The sequence below is a fragment of the Hippopotamus amphibius genome, chromosome 16, assembly GCF_030028045.1.
Source record: "Hippopotamus amphibius kiboko isolate mHipAmp2 chromosome 16, mHipAmp2.hap2, whole genome shotgun sequence".
Taxonomy (NCBI): Eukaryota; Metazoa; Chordata; class Mammalia; order Artiodactyla; family Hippopotamidae; genus Hippopotamus; species Hippopotamus amphibius.
Window position 1 is genome coordinate 19,331,669 of NC_080201.1, and position 18,654 is coordinate 19,350,322.

General features: G+C 57.4%; 2 protein-coding genes across 2 annotated transcripts; both read left to right on the top strand.

The window, feature by feature from the left end:
• The first annotated feature begins 347 nt into the window (after window positions 1-347).
• On the top strand, window positions 348-3,638 carry RRAD (RRAD, Ras related glycolysis inhibitor and calcium channel regulator). Its single transcript, XM_057712112.1, has 5 exons — window positions 348-468; window positions 686-1,070; window positions 1,749-1,822; window positions 1,950-2,154; window positions 2,988-3,638. The coding sequence occupies exons 2-5, from the start codon at window positions 701-703 to the stop codon at window positions 3,263-3,265; spliced, it is 927 nt and encodes a 308-aa protein (XP_057568095.1). The 5' UTR covers window positions 348-468; window positions 686-700; the 3' UTR covers window positions 3,266-3,638.
• A 5,397-nt stretch (window positions 3,639-9,035) lies between these two features.
• CDH16 (cadherin 16) lies at window positions 9,036-17,971 on the top strand. The gene is made up of 17 exons (XM_057710823.1): window positions 9,036-9,080; window positions 9,364-9,447; window positions 10,272-10,427; window positions 10,497-10,635; window positions 10,993-11,151; window positions 11,918-12,114; window positions 12,726-12,848; window positions 13,043-13,193; window positions 13,383-13,610; window positions 13,693-13,769; window positions 13,842-14,030; window positions 14,137-14,378; window positions 14,895-15,028; window positions 15,885-16,127; window positions 16,272-16,379; window positions 16,705-16,821; window positions 17,638-17,971. Exons 1-17 carry the CDS (start codon window positions 9,036-9,038, stop codon window positions 17,733-17,735), a joined length of 2,490 nt encoding a protein of 829 aa, XP_057566806.1. The 3' UTR covers window positions 17,736-17,971.
• The last annotated feature ends 683 nt before the right edge of the window (window positions 17,972-18,654 follow it).

Sequence of the window (18,654 nt, forward strand, 5' to 3'; positions counted from 1 at the left end):
CCCCCTTTCCCCCACCGTGGTGGCACCCTCCACCTCCATTCCCCTCCTCCGCACCATTCATATACTTCCACTCCTCCTCCCTTCTTACCTGCGCCCCCGGCCCCCTCCCCTCCCCCTCCCCCAAACACACACTCAGATCCGGCTTTTGTCTGCGGAGTCTGCCCCTGCCCCGCCCTGGCGGGTGAGCGGGGTGGCTGGGTGGGTGTGAGCTTCTAGGAGGAGGGTGGGGGATTCCCCTTGGGGGAGGGGGACGGACACGTCAGCCCCCGCACAGCGCAGACGGGGGCGAGCGCGGGGGTGGCGGCGGGGGCGGGGAGAGGCTTAAATAGGCGGCTCAGGAGCCCGGACCCAGTGCGGACTGAGAAGGCGGCGGCTGCGACAGCGTCGAGTGTCTGTGCCTGGGTCTTCGAGTGGATTGTATCCGAGCCCGGGACCTACCTAGTCCTGACCGTGTCCGTGTGTGAGTGGGTGAGTGTCCTGGCAGAGGGGGGTGGGGGTGGTCTCACCGTCTGGGATGAACGAGTCAGGAGGATGGGTCACAAGTCAGGGCGCAAGGACGTTCTGCGGCAGGTCCTGGGCCCTGAGCATCCGTCCTGACCCGTGGTCGGGCAGGCGCGTCGCGGGTCCAGCCTCCCGCTCCATCTCCACCGCGGCTTACGCGGCCGTCTGGATTCCCGTTCCCCAGACGGCGTCCGACGCGATGACTCTGAATGGCGGCGGCAGCGGAGCCGGCGGGAGCCGCGGCGGGGGCCGGGAGCGCGAGCGCCGTCGGGGCAGCACACCCTGGGGCCCGGCGCCCCCGCTGCACCGCCGAAGCATGCCGGTGGACGAGCGCGACCTGCAGGCGGCGCTGGTTCCGGGAGCTCTGGCATCGGCCGAGGCCGGGACCGGAGCCCAGGGTCCGAGGCTGGACTGGCCCGAGGGCTCTTCTGACTCGCTCAGCTCAGGAGGCAGCGATTCAGACGACGGCGTTTACAAGGTGCTGCTGCTGGGGGCGCCTGGCGTCGGCAAGAGCGCTCTGGCGCGCATCTTCGGTGGTGTAGAGGATGGGCCGGAGGCAGAGGCCGCAGGTAAGGGGCTGGGAGGGACTGTTCAAGGGAGGGGAGAACACAGGGTTAGGACTGGGGGCTACAGGACTGGGGACCAGGATTAAAAACAGCAAATACCAATGGGATTCTGAAGGCACTTTGAGAATCTGCCTTTACCTACCCTTTCACAGTTGGGGAAACTAAGGGAGAAGGTAACCCAGTCTTTAATAGGGAAAGAAATGCTTAGAGTAGAGGGCCCAGGGCATGCAATCAAGTTACTCTGTAGGACAGGGACAGGATAGACCTCCCTGCCAGGACTGGCAAGAACAGAGCCACAGGGAGTTTCTAGGAGAGGAGTCGTAGGTAACCAAGGTCCCCAGAGGATGTCTGTTCTAACTCAGGCCACTGTGGTCAGAACTACCCTGGGTCCCAGGAAACAGGAGGGCGGGGAGCACAAGGGTGGCCACCTAGGACATTGCTAGCTTGAGGAAAGGGTATTTAGGTGGGGGCCAGGCACCATGCCCTCCACCCCCCCATTTCTCAGCTTTGTCACTTCTGTTGCTACGTAGCAGCTATCAGTAGAGGAGAAGGTTAGGGCGGCTCTGGGGAGGAGTTGAAGGACGTGGCTAGAACAGGAAACCTGGTGCATTGCGGGGGAGTAGGCGGGGGCAGGGGCTTTTGACAGCCAGCAGGTAACCTAACTACTGGTCTCCTGCCTAGGGCACACGTATGACCGCTCTATCATAGTGGATGGAGAAGAGGCATCACTCATGGTTTATGACATTTGGGATCAGGTAAGATTCACGCTGAGACCCAGGGCAGGATGGGAGGGGTGAGCTGGGGGTAGGGACCTGCTGGGAGTGACAGCCTTGTAGCCGGGACATGAGGACTATTGGGTAAATATGTGTCTGTGTTCTCTAGGATGGGGGCCGCTGGCTACCCGGCCACTGCATGGCCATGGGAGACGCATATGTCATCGTGTACTCAGTGACAGACAAGGACAGCTTTGAGAAGGCCTCAGAGCTTCGAGTCCAGCTGCGGCGGGCGCGGCAGACCGACGACGTGCCCATCATCCTGGTGGGCAACAAGAGCGACTTGGTGCGCTCTCGTGAGGTCTCTTTGGATGGTGAGCAGGGAGGGGGTCGGAAAGGGAGGGAGATCCTGGCTGGGCTGTGGTCCACTCAGTCTTGACTCAGCTTGAGTCCCTGGGGATCATCAGCAGCTAAAAATGTTCAGGAAGAAAGCTTGGGGAGAGAGGGGGAGAGCTTCTGCCCTCCCACAGGACTCCCAAAGACCTGAGTGCTGGAAAGGACCAAATGCACTAGCGAAAGTGAAGGCTGCTGGGCACTGAGCTGGGCCACCTCAGAGCCCTCCTTTTCTGTCCCCTTTGCCCCTTGCCTGGCAGATGAGGGGTGAGGAGCGTGCAGGGAATCAGGCCAGGAAGTCAGAGCCTGGATTCCAGGGCAGGGCCAGTCTCGGAGTAGTCTTGCCCCTGGGGAGGACCCCCCACCTTGGGTTCAGCATCCCCCAAACCTGCGCCCCACAGAGGAATCGGCAGTTACTTGGTGATGTCACCCCCATTCCATCTGTCATTCGTCATGATATAACATCAAGCCATAAAACACTAAGCTGTCCGACAAAGTTTTAATTTTCCTGTGTTGACTACTACAGCACTTCCATTTAAATATCAGACTTCAAATTATTTCAATAAATGGGTGTCTTTTGTGGGCCTTTGTGAGCTCCTTAAACATGGGCACACTGCCAGTTGCATGACCCAGTGATACCTGGGCCCCTCTGTATAGGAGCTGCGGTCACTGTGTTTCTGGGGAGGACCTGGGGCTCCCCCTTCCCTTACCCACTAATATGGTAGCTGCCATGGGGTGGCCAGGGTTTGAGAGGGCTTCTCCCCCACCCACCCACCCTTTGTTTACTGACCTATGTCTGTCCCCACCCCACCAGAGGGCCGGGCCTGCGCTGTTGTCTTCGACTGTAAGTTTATTGAGACGTCAGCTGCGCTGCACCACAACGTCCAGGCGCTGTTCGAGGGTGTCGTGCGCCAGATACGCCTGCGCAGGGATAGCAAAGAGGCCAATGCACGTCGACAAGCGGGTACCCAGCGGCGAGAGAGCCTTGGCAAGAAGGCGAAGCGCTTCCTGGGCCGTATCGTCGCTCGAAACAGCCGCAAGATGGCCTTGCGTGCCAAGTCCAAGTCCTGCCATGACCTCTCGGTGCTCTAGGTCCTGAGGCACTCCTGTACAGTGCACACAGATGGGCAGATTGGTGGGCTGGCCCAGCCAACTGCCCAAGGTGCCCCAAGGCTGGCTCAGACTCTGGGCATCCCCCACCTCATGGTCATGGACAGAAAGACAGTGCTGCTCAGGGAGGTGGCTCCCAGTGGCTGTCGAGGGCTGGGCCCACAGAGATGTCCGTGCAGGCCCTTATGTGTCCCAAGCAGCACCTGAGCCCAGCCTGTGGAGCAGGCCCGTGAGTGGGGAGAGGACTCTGGCTTTCTCTGCACGCATGGTATGCATGTCCTGGAGGGAGGCAGTTCAATGCAGTGGCTATTTGTTTACATGCAGGTTTTTGTAATAAAGACTATTTCCTGATAGGTCAGGGCTGTTGACTCTGTGTTTCCTTCTATCCGGGGTCTCCAGGAGCAGGAAGCGTTTGTGAAATTGAGAAACAGGGCTCACTGCCTCACCGCAGTGTGTGGCCTTGACTATTCTAATGTCCAGATATAGCCAGCTGGGTCAGGGGCGCAGGTGTGGGTTGGGGCCTGGTTAGGAGCTCCAAACAGCAGGAAGAGACCTGAACCCCACCCAGCCTGTTATCCAGATTCTACTGCACTGGGGCCTGGCATTGCCCAGCTGATCAAAGGCTCAATCAGCCCACTGTATGTAAGGGAGATTGAGGCTGTCAGAGGGACCAGGTCCTGCCCCAGGTGCCAAGGCCAAACAAAAATGCTGGGTCTGGCTCCTGGGTGGGTGTCTCTGCCCTGCTCCCTCCTGAGATCTGCTGAGGTGGAGTGGCTGTGGAAGACTTCCCAGACCCCCTGGCTGGAGAAGGAGGCAGCTCGTTTGTTAAGGTGGGGATGAGGAAGGCACACTCAGGTGGACTTGACCCCGTATGGCTCCTCTGCTTCCGGCTGAGGCTGGGCTACTGGGCAGGGGCTTGGAGGGGGAGGGCAGGGAGGGCTCCCTATTCTCCCCACTGTGAGTGACCAGGCCAGAGCATCCCACACTCGGCATTGGCTAATGTGGGAGCAGGTCCCTGGAGCCTTCCTCGTCTGGAATGAGGGGTCTTGCATTTGCGTGTAAATGTGTGCACGTTCTGTGAGAACTGGAGGTGTGCGTCTCCCCACCACCCACACCTGGGAAGGGGAGCCTTCCGGGCGCAGGTGCCTGCTAGTTGTTTACCTACATCCTTTCAGGAGTGAGCATCCCCATTCAGCAATGGCGGATGGGAGACTAAAGCACTTGCCCGAGGTCACACGGAAAGAAGTGGCTGAATGGGGACTAGTATACAGGTCTGCCCACCTCAGGAGCCCAGAGACAGCCTAGGACAAGGCTAGGGACAATTTCTTAACTCCTCTTTTTTTTTTTTTTTTTTTGGCCACGCTGCGTGGCATGCGGGATCTTAGTTCCCCGGCCAGGGATTGAACCTGTGTTCCCAGCAGTGGAAGCACGGAGTCTTAACCACTGGGCTGCCAGGGAAGTCCCAACAGTTTATGAGAAGGTTCCAGACCAGGGTCCATACATTTCTTTATTAGTTAATTTCTTCATTCCACAGACTCCTGGGAGCCCTCAAAACCTGGTTAAAACTCTGATTGCAGTTTTTCAATAGCAGGAGGAGGTTTGAGGGCGTTTCCTCGGGTGTGTGGCCCCTGTGACTTACTCACACGCCCCCCCAGGGCAATGTTAACTGTTCAAAGCTGCTGCTGCTCCCCACCCCCAATCCCATACTTTGAGGCTTGTGGCAGGTGTGGTTTTCTCAGAGTAGTCTGAAAAAGAATCCAGACCACTTCAAACTATACTACAAGGCCACAGTGATCAAGACAGTATGGTACTGGCACAAAGATAGAAAGGAAGATCAATGGAACAGAATAGAGAACCTGAAGGTAAACCCACACACATGTGGGCACCTTATCTTTGACAAAGGAGGCAAGAATATACAATGGAAAAAAAGACAGCCTCTTCAATAAGTGGTGCTGGGAAAATTGGACAGCTACATGTAAAAGAATGAAATTAGAACACTTCCTAACATCATCCACAAAAATAAACTCCAAATGGATTAAAGACCTACATGTAAGGGCAGACACTATAAAACTCCTAGAGGAAAACATAGACAGAACACTCTATGACACCCATCAAAGCAAGATCCTTTTTGACCCACCTCATAGAAGAATGGAAATAAAATCAAGAATAAACAAATGGGACCTAGTGAAACTTAAAAGCTTTTGCACAGCGGAAGAAACCATAAACAAGACAAGAAGGCAGCCCTCAAAATGGAAGAAAATACTTGCCAACGAAGCAACGGACAAAGGGTTAATCTCTAAGATATACAAGCAGCTCATGCAGCTTAATACCAAAAGAGCAAATAACCCAATCCACAAATGGGCAGAAGACCTAAACAGACATTTCTCCAAAGAAGACATACAGACAGCCAACAAACACATGAAAAGATGCTCAACATCACTAATCATTAGAGAAAAGCAAGTCAAAGCCACAATGAGGTATCCCCTCACACTGGTCAGAATGGCCATCATCAAAACATCTAGAAACAATAAATGTTGGAGAGGGTGTGGAGAAAAGGGAACTCTCCTGTACTGTTGGTGGGACTGTAAGTTGGTACAGCCACTATGGAAAACAGTTTGGAGGTTCCTTAAAAAACTAAAAATAGAACTACCATATGATCCAGTAATCCCACTCCTGGGCATATACCCAGAGAAAACCATAATCCAAAAAGAAACATGTACCATAATGTTCATTGCAACACTGTTTACAATAGCCGGGACATGGAAGCAAGCTAAGTGCCCATCAACAGATGAATGGATAAAGAAGATGTGGCACATATACACAATGGAATATTACTCAGCCATAAAAAGGAATGAACTAGAGCTATATGTAATGAGGTGGATAGAACTAGAGACTGTCATACAGAATGAAGTAAGCCAGAAAGAGAAAAACAAATACTGTATGCTAACTCATATATATGGAATCTAAAAAAAATGGTACTATGAACCCAGTGACAGGACAAAAATAAGGGTGCAGGTGCAGAGAATGGACTGGAGGACACGGGGTTGGAGGGGGGAGCGAAGGGGAAGCTGGGATGAAGTGAGAGAGTAGCATAGACGTACATACACTACCAAATGTAAAATAGTGGGAAGTTGCTGTATAACAAAGGGAGATCAATTCGATGATGCGTAATGCCTTAGAGGGCCAGGACAGGGAGGGTGGGAGGAAGTCGCGGGAGGGAGGGGATATGGGGATATATGTATAAATACAGCTGATTCACTTTGGTATACCTCAAAAACTGGTACAAAAGTGTAAAACAATTATATTCCAATAAAGACCTTAAAAAATAAAATTAAATAAATAAAAACATTTAAAAAAAAGAATCCAGACCTTCTTAGCTCTGCCACTTATTGGCTGTGTGACCCTGGGCAAGCCACTCAGCCTCTCTGTGCCCTAGTGTGTGACATGTGAACAACGTCCTCTTCAGAATGGAGTGGGTGGAATAATGAAGGTATGTGCTTAGAGCAGTGCCAAGCACATAGTAGGAGCTTAACACATGCAAGACCCCTTCAGCATCCCTGCACTGCACCCCACTCCAGACTGGGGTGCCCAAGTGTCCCTGAGGCAGGCACTCAGCTTGTGACAGATAAGGTTAGGGTCAGCTGAGGGGTCCTGATTCAGCCTTCCAGCCTGAGAGAAACTAACCAGACGTGCAGTGGGAAGGACTCGGGGGAAACCACTGGAAAGACCAGATACCAGGGTCCCTGACCTTTCCCACCCTCCCCACACCATCCCAGACTCCCAGGACCCAGAAACTTCTCATGACTCTACTTGGCTGCCCTCACCCGGGGAAGCGCCCCTGCTCAGCTCTGCAATTCCCTCAAGGTCACCTGAGCTGGCTCAATCTTCTCTCTCCTTCTCAGAGTCACAAGACAGTCATTGTTCCAGCCCTGTCAGTATCCAGGGGCTAATGTGAGCACTTACGGAGCCTTAGGGGATCTCACAGGCTGCTGTCCCCCCACCCCACTCCCTGGTCCCACTCTTGGGTGGTCTGGAGACTCGAATACCCGGTTTGGGTCGTGCCCTACTTCCCTATCCTGCACATGCCACCGCTAGCTCCTTATCTTAGTTCCACAAGCCAGTTGGGAGCTGCCAGTGCCGGGCAAGGGCCAGATCATTATTGGGTCCCTGAGTCTTGCCCTGGAGGGTCTCCAGTTTGATGGAAGAGACAGCCAATGACAACCTGGTGTCCCCTCTGTGTTGATAGAGATAGCACTTGGCATGGGGGCGTGGGTGGGGGCGAGATATTCCCACAGAAGAACCCTGAACAAGCCTGGGAGCCCAGGGAAGATTCCTGGGACGGGGGAATATTCAAGCTGAGTACCAAAGCCTGAGCAGGTGCTCAGCAGACAAATGAAGGGGTGGGAAAGGCATTCCAGACAAAATGAACGGAGTGGGGCAAGGTGGAGCTGCAGGTGGTGGTGCACAGGGCGAGAAGTGGGAGTGAGTCTGGAGCCACGGGGAAAAAAGTCATGTCCAAACTCAGAGGGCTGAGAAGCGCCCACTGGGCTGTGTAGGGGTGGGACAAGTGCCAGGTCCACGATCCTCCCACCCCCTGGGGCCGGCGGTCATGGATGCTGAGCAGCCTCCAGCTTTCCAAAGTCAATGAGTAACCTGGGGGGCTGGGCGGGCCAGGCCTGCTTTGCGGGCCCAGTGGTGTTTTGCACGTCTGCGTGAGCGTGGCTGGCACGCCTACCTGCTCAAGTGTCTGTTCCACCCGGTTCAGCCTGGCCAGCGCTCCCTGTAGAAAGAGTCCTCTCACCTGGCAGCTGGACCAAGGAAGCCAGCCTCAGACACCGGCAGGTGAGGGCCTGGGAACGGAGGGGTGGGCAGGGCTGAGGCTGGGGCTGGTGGCGGGGGAAGGAGAAACACTGCCCTGTGGACCAGGGAAGAGTTCCCAGGAGTGGTTGGCGTGGTTGTCCATGTTCTGTGTGCCCAGCTCTGTGCTGAGCGCTGGAAAACGCCGAGATGAGGGCAGGGCTCCTGCCCCATGGGGACTCCCCCGTGTCTGAAGGATGGCAATGGGAGGTGGAACCGTCCTGGAGACCCTGAACCGCGAGTCCTCTGTTCCAGGAAGATCTCCCCTGTGGGCAAGTCTTCTGTGACCTTGGTCAGCTCCTGCCCTTCAGGCCTAGCCCGCCACCTGAGGTGACCACAGGAAGTGGCCCTCAGAGCCGTCAGGGTCTTTCTAGCTTCAAACTTTCTTGATTTGGGGGGGGTGCTGCTGGGAAATGACCACTTTGGGATCTACGAGCTGGGGGGGCTATGGTGGGGAGGAGACAAAAGTCCGGAGGTGAAACTCCCATAGAGATCCTCGTGGGTGCAAGAACCAAGCGCTGCAGGGCAGCTGGCCCTGGGGGGTCTTGGTGGGCCTGGCCAAGGAGCTGGAGAACGACCCCGAGGCAACCGGGAGCCGCAGGCCCTTAAAAGGGGAGGAAGAGGAGGCCAGTCTGTCATGAGGTCCCTCGGGCTATGTGTATGCAGGGGGCTCCGGCAGGGGACAAGGGTGGGGACAGTGTCCAAGTGAGTGGGAGGGGGAGGGGCAGTTAAGAGAATTGCTGGTCCAGCTAAAAACGGAGGGACCGTTGTGCCCCGTGGGGCCTGGGGAAGCCCCGGCCTGAGGCTGGGTAGGAATGAGGGGAGGAATACTTGCTAGAGGGAGGGTAATCTGGGCCGGATCCTTACTGCCACGTCCCTCAGGCCCATCCTGACCATGGTCCCTGCCTGGCTGTGGCTGCTTTGCCTCTTCGTCGGCCGGGTAGGTTGAGCCCTGCTCCTCGCCCTCAGATCCTGGCCTTGGGGGGTTGGCACCCTCGCCCCCTGCTCTACCTGGACCAGTTGCCCTGACTATGGACGGTAGTGTTTGGGGGATGGGGTGAGAGCTGCTACAGGCCTGTTGTGGGGTCAGGTTAAAGGCCAGGGGTGGATGGGCTAAGGTATGGCCAGGCCCAGGGAAGGGGCAGAATTCCCCCTCCCTGTCAGGTCCCAGCACCCATGGCAGGAAGGTATAGCTTGGTGACTTGGTGAGAATCCTCCCACAGGCTCTCCCCAGGGCCCAGTCTGCAGAGGTGTATGTGGAAGTCCCGGAAAACTACGGTGGCAATTTCCCTTTGTACTTGACCAAGGTGAGCCTGAGAGCTGGGTGGGCTGCCATCCCCCCAAGTCCTGCTTCCCCTACCTCCAGCACTTCTTTCTCTTTCTTGCTCTGGCTTTCTCTCTTTTTTTTTTTAAACACTTTTTTGGTTTTTTTTTTTAACTTTTTTTTATGTATCTTATTTTTTGGCTGCGTTGGGTCTTCGTTGCTGCACATGGGCTTTCTCTAGCTGCAGCGAGTGGGGGCTACTCTTCGTTGCGGTGCGCTGGCTCCTCATTGAGGTGGCTTCTCTTGTTGCAGAGCACGGGCTCTAGGCGCATGAGCTTCAGTAGCTGCAGCACATGGGCTCAATAGTGGTGGCTCTGGGCTCTAGAGCCCAGGCTCGATAGGTGTGGCGCACAGGCTTAGTTGCTCTGCAGCATGTGGGATCTTCCCGGCCCAGGGATAGAATTTGTGTCCCCTGCATTGGCAGATGGATTCTTAACCACTGTGCCACCTAGGAAGTCCCTCTTGCTTTCTTTCAACCCTGCTTTCTAGAGAGTATGTGGTACGGTGTGAATGACTAATAAGATTTAATCCCAGAAGAAAATAGAATTTTAAGTTAAAGGATGAAGTGATGGAGGAGGGGTTTCAAGCTTTAGAAAGTAGGGCAGGAAGTATAGGGGGCACTGGGCACAGAGGAAAGAGCTCTGGCTTTGAATTTCCATTCTGTTCCTCACTGGCTTTGTGACCTCCGGCAAGTGCCGGCCCTTTCTGAACCTCAGTTTCCCCACGTAGAAAATGGGGCCATAGGTTGGAGGGGGCATCTGCCAGGCCCAGCCCCTGCTCCCTTCACCTCTGTTCTTCCCCTGCCAGTTGCCGCTGCCCCGTGAGGAGGCTGAGGGCCAGATTGTGCTGTCAGGAGACTCAGGTGTGGCAACTGAGGGCCCCTTTGCTGTGGATCCAGAGTCTGGCTTCCTGCTGGTGACCAGGGCCCTGGACCGGGAGGAACAGGCAGAGTACCAGCTGCAGGTACACCTGGGCTGGGGGTAGCAGAAAGCCTCCAAGGAGGGTGGGGCACTGACTACCCTTCCCTGCCAGGTCACCCTGGAGACAGAGGATGGACGTGTCTTGTGGGGCCCGCAGCCTGTGCTTGTGCACGTGAAGGATGAGAATGACCAGGTGCCCCATTTCTCCCAGGCCATCTACAAAGTTTGGCTGAGCCAGGGCACCAGGCCTGGTGAGTGCGCAAAGCAGCCAGCTCACAGCAAGGTCAGGTGGGCACTGATGGGAGGACGGAGAGTAAAGAGATGGCCAGAGAGTTGGCATAGGGACAGGGCAGCCAGGGTCCAAGCTGCCCCCTCCCATTTTTGTCCCATGCTGTACCTCCCACCCCACTGAGGGTCCACAGGTGAGTCCCATTTACTCTTGGCCTCAGTTTACTCATTTGTGAAGTGGGGTGAAAAGCCATGGCTCACCTTCAGAGTCCTGATATGATGATGGCTATGGAAGGAAGAACCAGGGAGAGATAAAGGAAGCTTGGGAGACTCTCCCCACACCTACACTCCTAATGGTGAACCCTCTCCACAAACACCAGGCATCCCCTTCTTCTTCCTCGAGGCTTCAGACAAGGATGAGCCAGGCACAGCCAACTCGGATCTTCGATTCCACATCCTGAACCAGGCCCCAGCCCAGCCTTCTGCAGATATGTTCCAGCTGGAGCCTCGGCTGGGTGCTCTCGCTCTCAGCCCCGAGGGTGAGCCTGAGCTGGGTAGGAAGAGGGGAGAGGGTTGGGGAAAGCTGGGGAAGGTTGCATCTGAGCTGTAGGGGGGTTGGAGCTTGAGAGATAAAGGAGGAGGAAAGAGTATTCCAGCTGGAGAGAGTAGCAAGGCAAAAACATGGGTGGAGGCAGGACCGTGCATGCACAGTTGAGAAATGGTGTAGAAGGAAGTACCTCAACCCGACATTCTGCAGACCCAGGCCTAAGGGACAAGGATAGGAGAGACCTGAGGGTTTGTGGCCCAGGACACTGCTGGGAAATACTGGGACTGATGGCAGGAGAGACCTGGACCTGGGAGTTCAGACCAGAGGCACAGGTTGGAGAAGGGAAGAAAAGCCAATCATACACCCGCTCAGCCAGCCACCCATTCATCCATCTACCACCCAAACACATATACAGTCCCTCTATCCAACCATCCATCCACATGCCCAAATCCCCATCCATCCACCTAGTTAACTGTCCATTTACCCAACCGGTCATTCACTCATCTACCTATCCACCCATGTACCACCCCTATCCTGGTCATCCACCTTTCTAGTCCATCAACCATTCATTGTGTGGACAGATGTGGAAATGACTTAGCAAACTGTCAAGTCCAGGTTGGATGCTCACAATGGTGCTAAAGGTCTCTCTCATAACCTTGGCCAAGAGAGTATCCTGAACACCTGCCGTATGCTTGGCTTTGTGTTTGGTACCAAGATGACCTGGCCCCCTGCTCAACTGACCACCCTGCCTCTTCTAGGCAGCACCAGCCTAGACCAGGCTCTGGAGGGCCCCTATCAGCTGTTGGTGCAGGTCAAGGACATGGGTGACCAGGCCTCGGGCCACCAGGCCACAGCCACCATAGATGTCTCCATAGTAGAAAACACCTGGGTGCCCGTAGATCCTGTCCACTTGGCAGAGAATCTCCAAGTTCCATACCCACACCAAATTGCCCAGGTGAGTAAGTGGCTGTGAGCGGCTGAAATAACCCCATGGATGGTGCAGCTGGGCCTGAGTCTCATGGAGATTTAGGGGGTGGGTCGGGGGCCCAACTTGACTTCGGCTCCTCCCCTACCTACTCTCCTCCCTCCACTGTCCCCTCAGCTCCCGTGATGGAGTGGGCGTTTAAGGCCTGTGACTAGGCCCTTAGCCCCTCACCTACTAGCCTCTGGCAGGCATGGCTCCGTGCTCTGACCTCCTGAGCGTGCCCTAGGCTTCCTCAGCAGAACAGCTGCCACCTCCTTGCTGCCATGGGGATTGTCACCCAGGCTAGGAATGTCTCAGGCCTCCTCGAGGAGCGCCCTGGGGTCAGGCCCAGCCTGAGACGTCAGTCAGGCACATTGGGCAAGATGCAGGCTTGGATGGGGCAAGGCCACCACAGAGTTGTCACGAGTGCTCCCCCCCACCAAAAAAGGACCTTACCTGGACTCCAGAGAAGACAGCAGCTTGCCCGGGGTCACACAGCTGTGGGGGCCCAGGCTCCCTACCTAGGAACAGTTGGAATGTAAGGGCTGACGTGGGCTATTCCTGGCCCTTGTCCTGGGGCCCTCATCTTCCCCCCCTCCCAGGTACATTGGAGTGGGGGAGATGCACATTACCTCCTGGAGAGCCAGCCCCCGGGACCCTTTGCTGTGGACACAGAGGGGAAACTCTACGTGACCAGGGAGCTGGACCGAGAAGCCCAGGCTGAGGTGAGGTGAGGGGGAAGCCAGGAGGGCAGGCCGAGGGGTGCTTGGTCCCTGTCCGGTGTGCTTCTGGGGGTGTCACATCCCCCACAGGCACTGAGGCAGAAGAGCTGGGGCTGGCCGCCTGAAGGGAAGCCAGACCCAGGCCAGGCTGGAGCTGCCCCTGGTCTTCACCTGAAGCCCCCCGCTGCCCACCGCAGTACCTGCTCCAGGTGCGGGCTCAGAACACCCACGGCGAGGAGTACACGGGAGCTCTGGAGCTGCGTGTGGTGGTGACGGATGAGAATGACAACGTTCCTGCCTGCCCCCCGCAAGGCCCCCCAGTCAGCCTCCCTGAGCGCAGCCCCACAGGTGGGCTGTGGGCCTCGTTAGCGGGGAGGGAGGGGTGACGTCCTCACGAACCATTCCATCTTGGTCTCCTCTGGGATGGGGCCAGCCTCAGGCCCCTGTACCACTGTCTCACCCCCAACACACACACACGCAGAAGAGTGGGTGAGGTAAGGCCTCCAGGCCTGGCTATGGCGGGTGCTGTCTTTGCAGGCACCAAGGTGGCTAAGCTTTCAGTGGAGGACGCGGATGCCCCTGGCTCCCCCAATTCCCACGTTGTGTATCGGCTGCTGAGCCCTGAGCCCGAGGAGGGGGCAGAGGGGCAAGCCTTCGAGCTGGACTCCACCTCAGGCAGCGTGTTACTGGGGACTGTCCGCCTCCAAGCTGGCCGGGACATCCTGCTCCGGGTGCTGGCCATTGACCTAGGAGGAGCAGAGGGCGGTAAGTGCCCTGATGGTGAGCAGGGTTCCCTGAGCCCTCTGTTCCCATCCTGGCCTCCCCAACATGCCCTCCCCTGCCTCAGGCCTCAGCAGCACCTGTGAGATTGCAGTTACCATCACGGACGTCAATGACCACGCGCCTGAGTTCACCACCCCCCAGGTGAACAGGAACAGGGAGGACACCTTGGGAAGGCGCTCATGGACGCCTCATGGCCCCTCCCCATCTCTTCAGATGGAGCCCGTGAGCCTCCCTGAGGACACAGAGCCTGGGACTCTGGTGACCACACTCACGGCCACTGATGCCGACCTTGAGCCTGCCTTCCGCCTCATGGACTTTGCCATTGAGGCAGGGGACGTGGAGGGAACCTTCGGCCTGGAATGGGAGCCAGATTCCGGTCATGTCCAGTTGCGACTCCTCAAGGTAAGGGGCTAGGGGTGGGGGAGGGGCGCGCGCACACACACACACATTCCTGCATGAGGGGGCCATGCCCCAGCCCCCACAGTGACCCAGGCCCCGCTGGTTCCAGAACCTCAGCTATGAGGCAGCTCCAAGTCACAAGTTGGTGGTGGTGGTGCGGAGTGTGGCAGAGCTGGTGGGGCCAGACCCAGGCCCTGGAGCCACGGTCACCGTGACTGTGCTGGTGGAAAGGGTGGTGCCCCCCCCTCGGCTGGACCAGGACAGCTACGAGGCCAGCGTCCCAGTCAGCGCACCCGCCGGCTCCCTCCTGCTGACCATCCGGCCCTCAGACCCCATGAGCAGTCCCCTCAGGTGAGCCAGAAGCCAGCCCCTTACCTGGGCTGGACCTCCCCTACTTCCTGGGGATGACCTCAGGACCTCAGAGGGAGCTCACATTATCTAGAGCCTGGAATGTTCCTCAAACCATGGCTAATGTGAAGGGTGTGACTCCTGGGCGGGGTTAGGGCTGTTTGGAGAGGGGTGTTTGGACCCCATGAGAGCTCAGATGACACCTCCCGTGCTGTCCTGGGACAGGCCCTCTTTCAGGCTCTGGCTCTATCCTGGCCCCTTTGTGGGCTGACCTGGGAATAGTGGAATTGAGTGAGGCCACCCAGGCTCTGACAGTCCCTCCCTCAGCCACAGTATCTGCGGTTTAAGCTCTGCCCCACAACAAGTACCTTAAGCTGGAGAGAGCTCATGGGCAATGCTGCTGCCCTCAGGTCACAAAGAGAATGTGGAACTTGGGCAGGTCACATGGCCCTGGAGGTCTCTGGGCAAGACCCCATGTGTAGTTCCCGCCTCCCTGTCCCCATCTTCTTTGGGCCTCAGGTTCTCCCTGGTCAACGACTCAGAGGGCTGGCTCTGCATCGAGCAGGTCTCCGGGGATGTGCTCACAGCCCGGCTCCTGCAGAGTGCCCAGCCTGGGGACACGTACACAGTGCTGGTGGAGGCCCAGGATGCAGGTATGGCCAGACTGCGGGGAGGGCTTCTGGCAGGAAAGAAAACCTCAGACACACAGATAGACAGACAGACAGACAGATGGGCAGGACCCAGCTTCCTCCCCAGGGCACTTTCTGGCATCCACTCTGCCCCGGGCAGGAGGGAGGGCCAAGGGGTTGGGTCCAGTGTCCTCTGAGAATGTCTGGCCTCTGCCTCCCCCCCCTCAGACCATCCTCCTGGCTAGATACTTGCAATCCCTCCAACCTCAGCCCCGGAGGGCCTCTCACCGTGCCAGACTTAGACAAGGCTGGGAGCAGAGGGTGTGGGGCTGGGCAGGGGGTGGGAGGGCCAGTGGCTCTCCTGGGGCAGGCGTGCCAGGAAGTGAGCCTGGATGGGATGCTGAGGACAGGTGGGGAGGACTCTGAATGGCACTTTGACAGGATGAAGAGCTGCCTCAGGCGTGGGTACCTCAGGGAGGCAGGTTTCAGCTCTGAGCTGGGCTGTCCTATGATGCAGGACAGCCCAGCAGGGGTGAGCTCATCTACAGCCAGGGCATTTCCACATTGTTGGGCCCTGGCACCAGGGGCCGGGTGGGGGGTGGGAGGGGGGGCAGTGAGAGCAAGCTTGGCATCCAGAAAGGCACAGAAAGGCTTGGCAGCCGTTTGGAAGTGAAGGGGGTGAAACGCATTGTGAGGAACAGACTGGCGTGGGGATGATGACGGGGACGGAGAGGAGGGGGTCGAGGGGAGGGAGGGGGTGTGGCAGCAACTCAGCCGGGTGACACTGATGGGCTCTGGGGAAAGGGACCCGCCCAGGGACTCTGAGTTCACCCCACCCCCCACAAGGGCTCCGGCCAGCTCAGCACTGCCTCCTCTGCAGATGAGCCAACACGGAGCACCTCTGCGACCCTTGCGATCCACTTCCTGAAGGCCCCTTCCGCCCCAACCCCGACTGTGGCTCCTGTGCCCTCCCGACACCTCTGCACGCCCCGCCAGGACCATGGCGTTGTTGTCAGTGGACCCAGAGAGGACCCTGACCTGGCCAGTGGACACGGTCCCTACGGCTTTGCCCTTGGTCCCAACCCCACGGTGCAGCGGGATTGGCGCCTCCGGGCTCTCAATGGTGTGTGGTGGGGGAAGCAGGGAGGCTGTGGCCAAGGCAGGGGGTGGTTGGTACTTGGAAGTGGGATGCCCTTTCCCCGTGAGGGTGGGGCTGGGCCTGGGGGAGCAGGCTAGTGACTCTGATCGCTGCTTATGGTCCCAACAGGGTCCCATGCCTACCTCACCCTGGGCCTGCATTGGGTGGAGCCACGCGAACACGTAGTCCCCATCGTTGTCAGCCACAATGACCGGATGTGGCAGATCCAGGTCAACGGTGAGGCCGGGCTGGGGTGCAGCCAAGGTCAGGGGTCTGCAGTTCTTAAGGGAACCCCTGGGGTGCAGGGGGAGGGGCTGGGCAACATGCCTGCAGGCTCATAAGGACAGCATGTGCCTGTGCACACCTGCACATGTGTGGCTGGTACCCAGACCGCAGGGCGCGCAGGCGCACACACAGAGGTGCTTGCATCCTGCGCCGTACCCATGAATACGTGCACGTGCACAGAAACACACACACTGGCCGGCTGGGCTGGGCAGAGGGCTCCGAGGAGCTGGGGAGCCCGCCCCACTTGCCCTTACCTTCCTCCCCTGCCTGTCCCCAGTGATCGTGTGTCGCTGCAACGTGGAAGGCCAGTGCATGCGCAAGGTGGGCCGCATGAAGGGCATGCCCACGAAGGTGTCGGCTGTGGTCATCCTCGTGGGCACCCTGGTAGCAATAGGTAACGGCGGCTGGGCTCCTGGGAGGGGGCGGGCAGTGACGCTCGGAGCCACAGCCTCCGGATAAACAGCGCCCCTGTCCCCACAGTGTCCCCACAGGGCTGGAGAAGGAGCCCCCCAACTCTCCTAGTCCTTGCGCTCTTGCCTCCTGTTATCAGAATCAAGATCATCCTCACTGATAACAGCATTCACTGTTACATTGCCACACATTAACTGTGTATCAGGCCCTATGCCAAGCATAGGATTATCCTGTTGAATCCTCCCTGCAACCCTGTGATGCTGGCATTCCCCATTTTCCAGATGAGGTCACTGATGCTCAGAGAGGTCAAGTGACTTGCTCGAGGTTACACAGCCAGGGTGTGGCAGAACGCAGCTCTTTCCAGCCTAATTCTTTCAGTCCAAGCCTCCCTTTCCATTCCTTTTGTTTCTTTAGCTCCCTAAACTTTTTTCCTGGCTGGTTTTCTTTGCTGGTTCTAACACATTGCTACAATGTGCCTTTCTCTCAGAGGTCCATGGGAACAACTCACTGCCTTCCAGATGACCCCCAACCAAACTGGTCCCCAGAGAAGGGGACCTTGGAGGCTGGGTGTTCTGGGGCAGCCTCAAGGGGGCGGGGGCCTGGTGAGGACTGAGCAGGCCAAGCAGTCTGGCTCCTTCAGGCACCAGAACCACAGAGTCATACCCACCCCAGCCTTGGGGATGCTGCCCAGGAAACTCTGCTTCCTTATTAAATCAATACCAGTAGCAAGGAGTCCCTAGTGATGGACAAGTCCTATAGCCCTTTCTAAGGGCTGATCTACCCCTCTCTGGCCTCTTAGGCATCTTCCTCATCCTAATCTTCACCCACCTGACCCTGGCAAGAAAGAAGGACCTAGATCAGCCAGTAGACAGTGTGCCCCTGAAGGCAGCAGTTTAAATGATCCAGGCATCCCCTGCTGAGAACTTGGCCTCTGGCTCCATCTGAATCCACTGGGAGATGGCCCAGCACTCCAGATTCACGAGGGCCAGGACAGTGCAGAAGCTCCTTCACCTGCTCTAGGGTGGAGGCAACATCACCAGACATATCTGCAGAGCCTGCACACTGACTTCATGGGCTGCCCACGGGAGCACTTCAAATGGCTCATGTTTGTCCAATAATAAAGCCTCAGACAACCAGGCACGCGTCCATGCCCAAGTGTCTATGTGCGTGTGGGCACTACCCATGTCCACCTGCCCTTTCATCCCTTCCCCATCTCCTGATCCATAGAAAGGGTCTGGGGGCTTGAGGGATGAGCCTGGGGTCCCTTGTAGAGAAAGACACAGGGGATCATACGGGCTCTTGGTGAGACCTTGAGGCTAGAGCAACGTGGGTCATTTCTGTGGGCATTCGGAGAACACTGGCTGCAGGCCCTGTCCAGGTGATGGTTGAGGAGGGTGTCCTTGAGAGTGTCATTTCCGTGTTGGCCTGGATGTCACCTTTGGGAGGGCACCTTGTGAGTCCATGTCCTGTACTCATGTGTGAGCACACTCGTGTCCCTACATGAGTCACTTGCACACAGAGGTGGGCAGAGGTCCCTCAGTCTCAGGAGGGGTCTGGGTAGGAATCGTGAGGGCCCCATGGGCTGGAACAGGAGAGGTGAGGCTGGGGATGGGTTTTCCTGCCCCCATGCTGGCCCCGAGCCACCTTTGGGTTTTACACACAGGCTGGTGAGCACATGGGGAGTCTGCAAAAAATGAGAGAAGGGGCAATTAATCAGATGGACACCATGGGGTGGGATAGGAACCCTCGTGGCTCACCCTGCCGCTGCCCCAGGTGAACCCCTTCCCCTGGCTGAAGATTAAGCCATGGCCCTGGT

Coding starts and splice junctions, on each gene's coding strand:
- RRAD (XM_057712112.1), top strand. CDS start 701: ATGACTCTGAATGGCGGCGGCAGCGGAGCCGGCGGGAGCCGCGGCGGG. Junction 1,071..1,748: donor GCCGGAGGCAGAGGCCGCAG/GTAAGGGGCTGG, acceptor TCTCCTGCCTAG/GGCACACGTATGACCGCTCT. Junction 2,155..2,987: donor TCGTGAGGTCTCTTTGGATG/GTGAGCAGGGAG, acceptor CCACCCCACCAG/AGGGCCGGGCCTGCGCTGTT.
- CDH16 (XM_057710823.1), top strand. CDS start 9,036: ATGGTCCCTGCCTGGCTGTGGCTGCTTTGCCTCTTCGTCGGCCGG. Junction 15,029..15,884: donor GGTGGAGGCCCAGGATGCAG/GTATGGCCAGAC, acceptor CCTCCTCTGCAG/ATGAGCCAACACGGAGCACC. Junction 16,128..16,271: donor GCGCCTCCGGGCTCTCAATG/GTGTGTGGTGGG, acceptor TGGTCCCAACAG/GGTCCCATGCCTACCTCACC.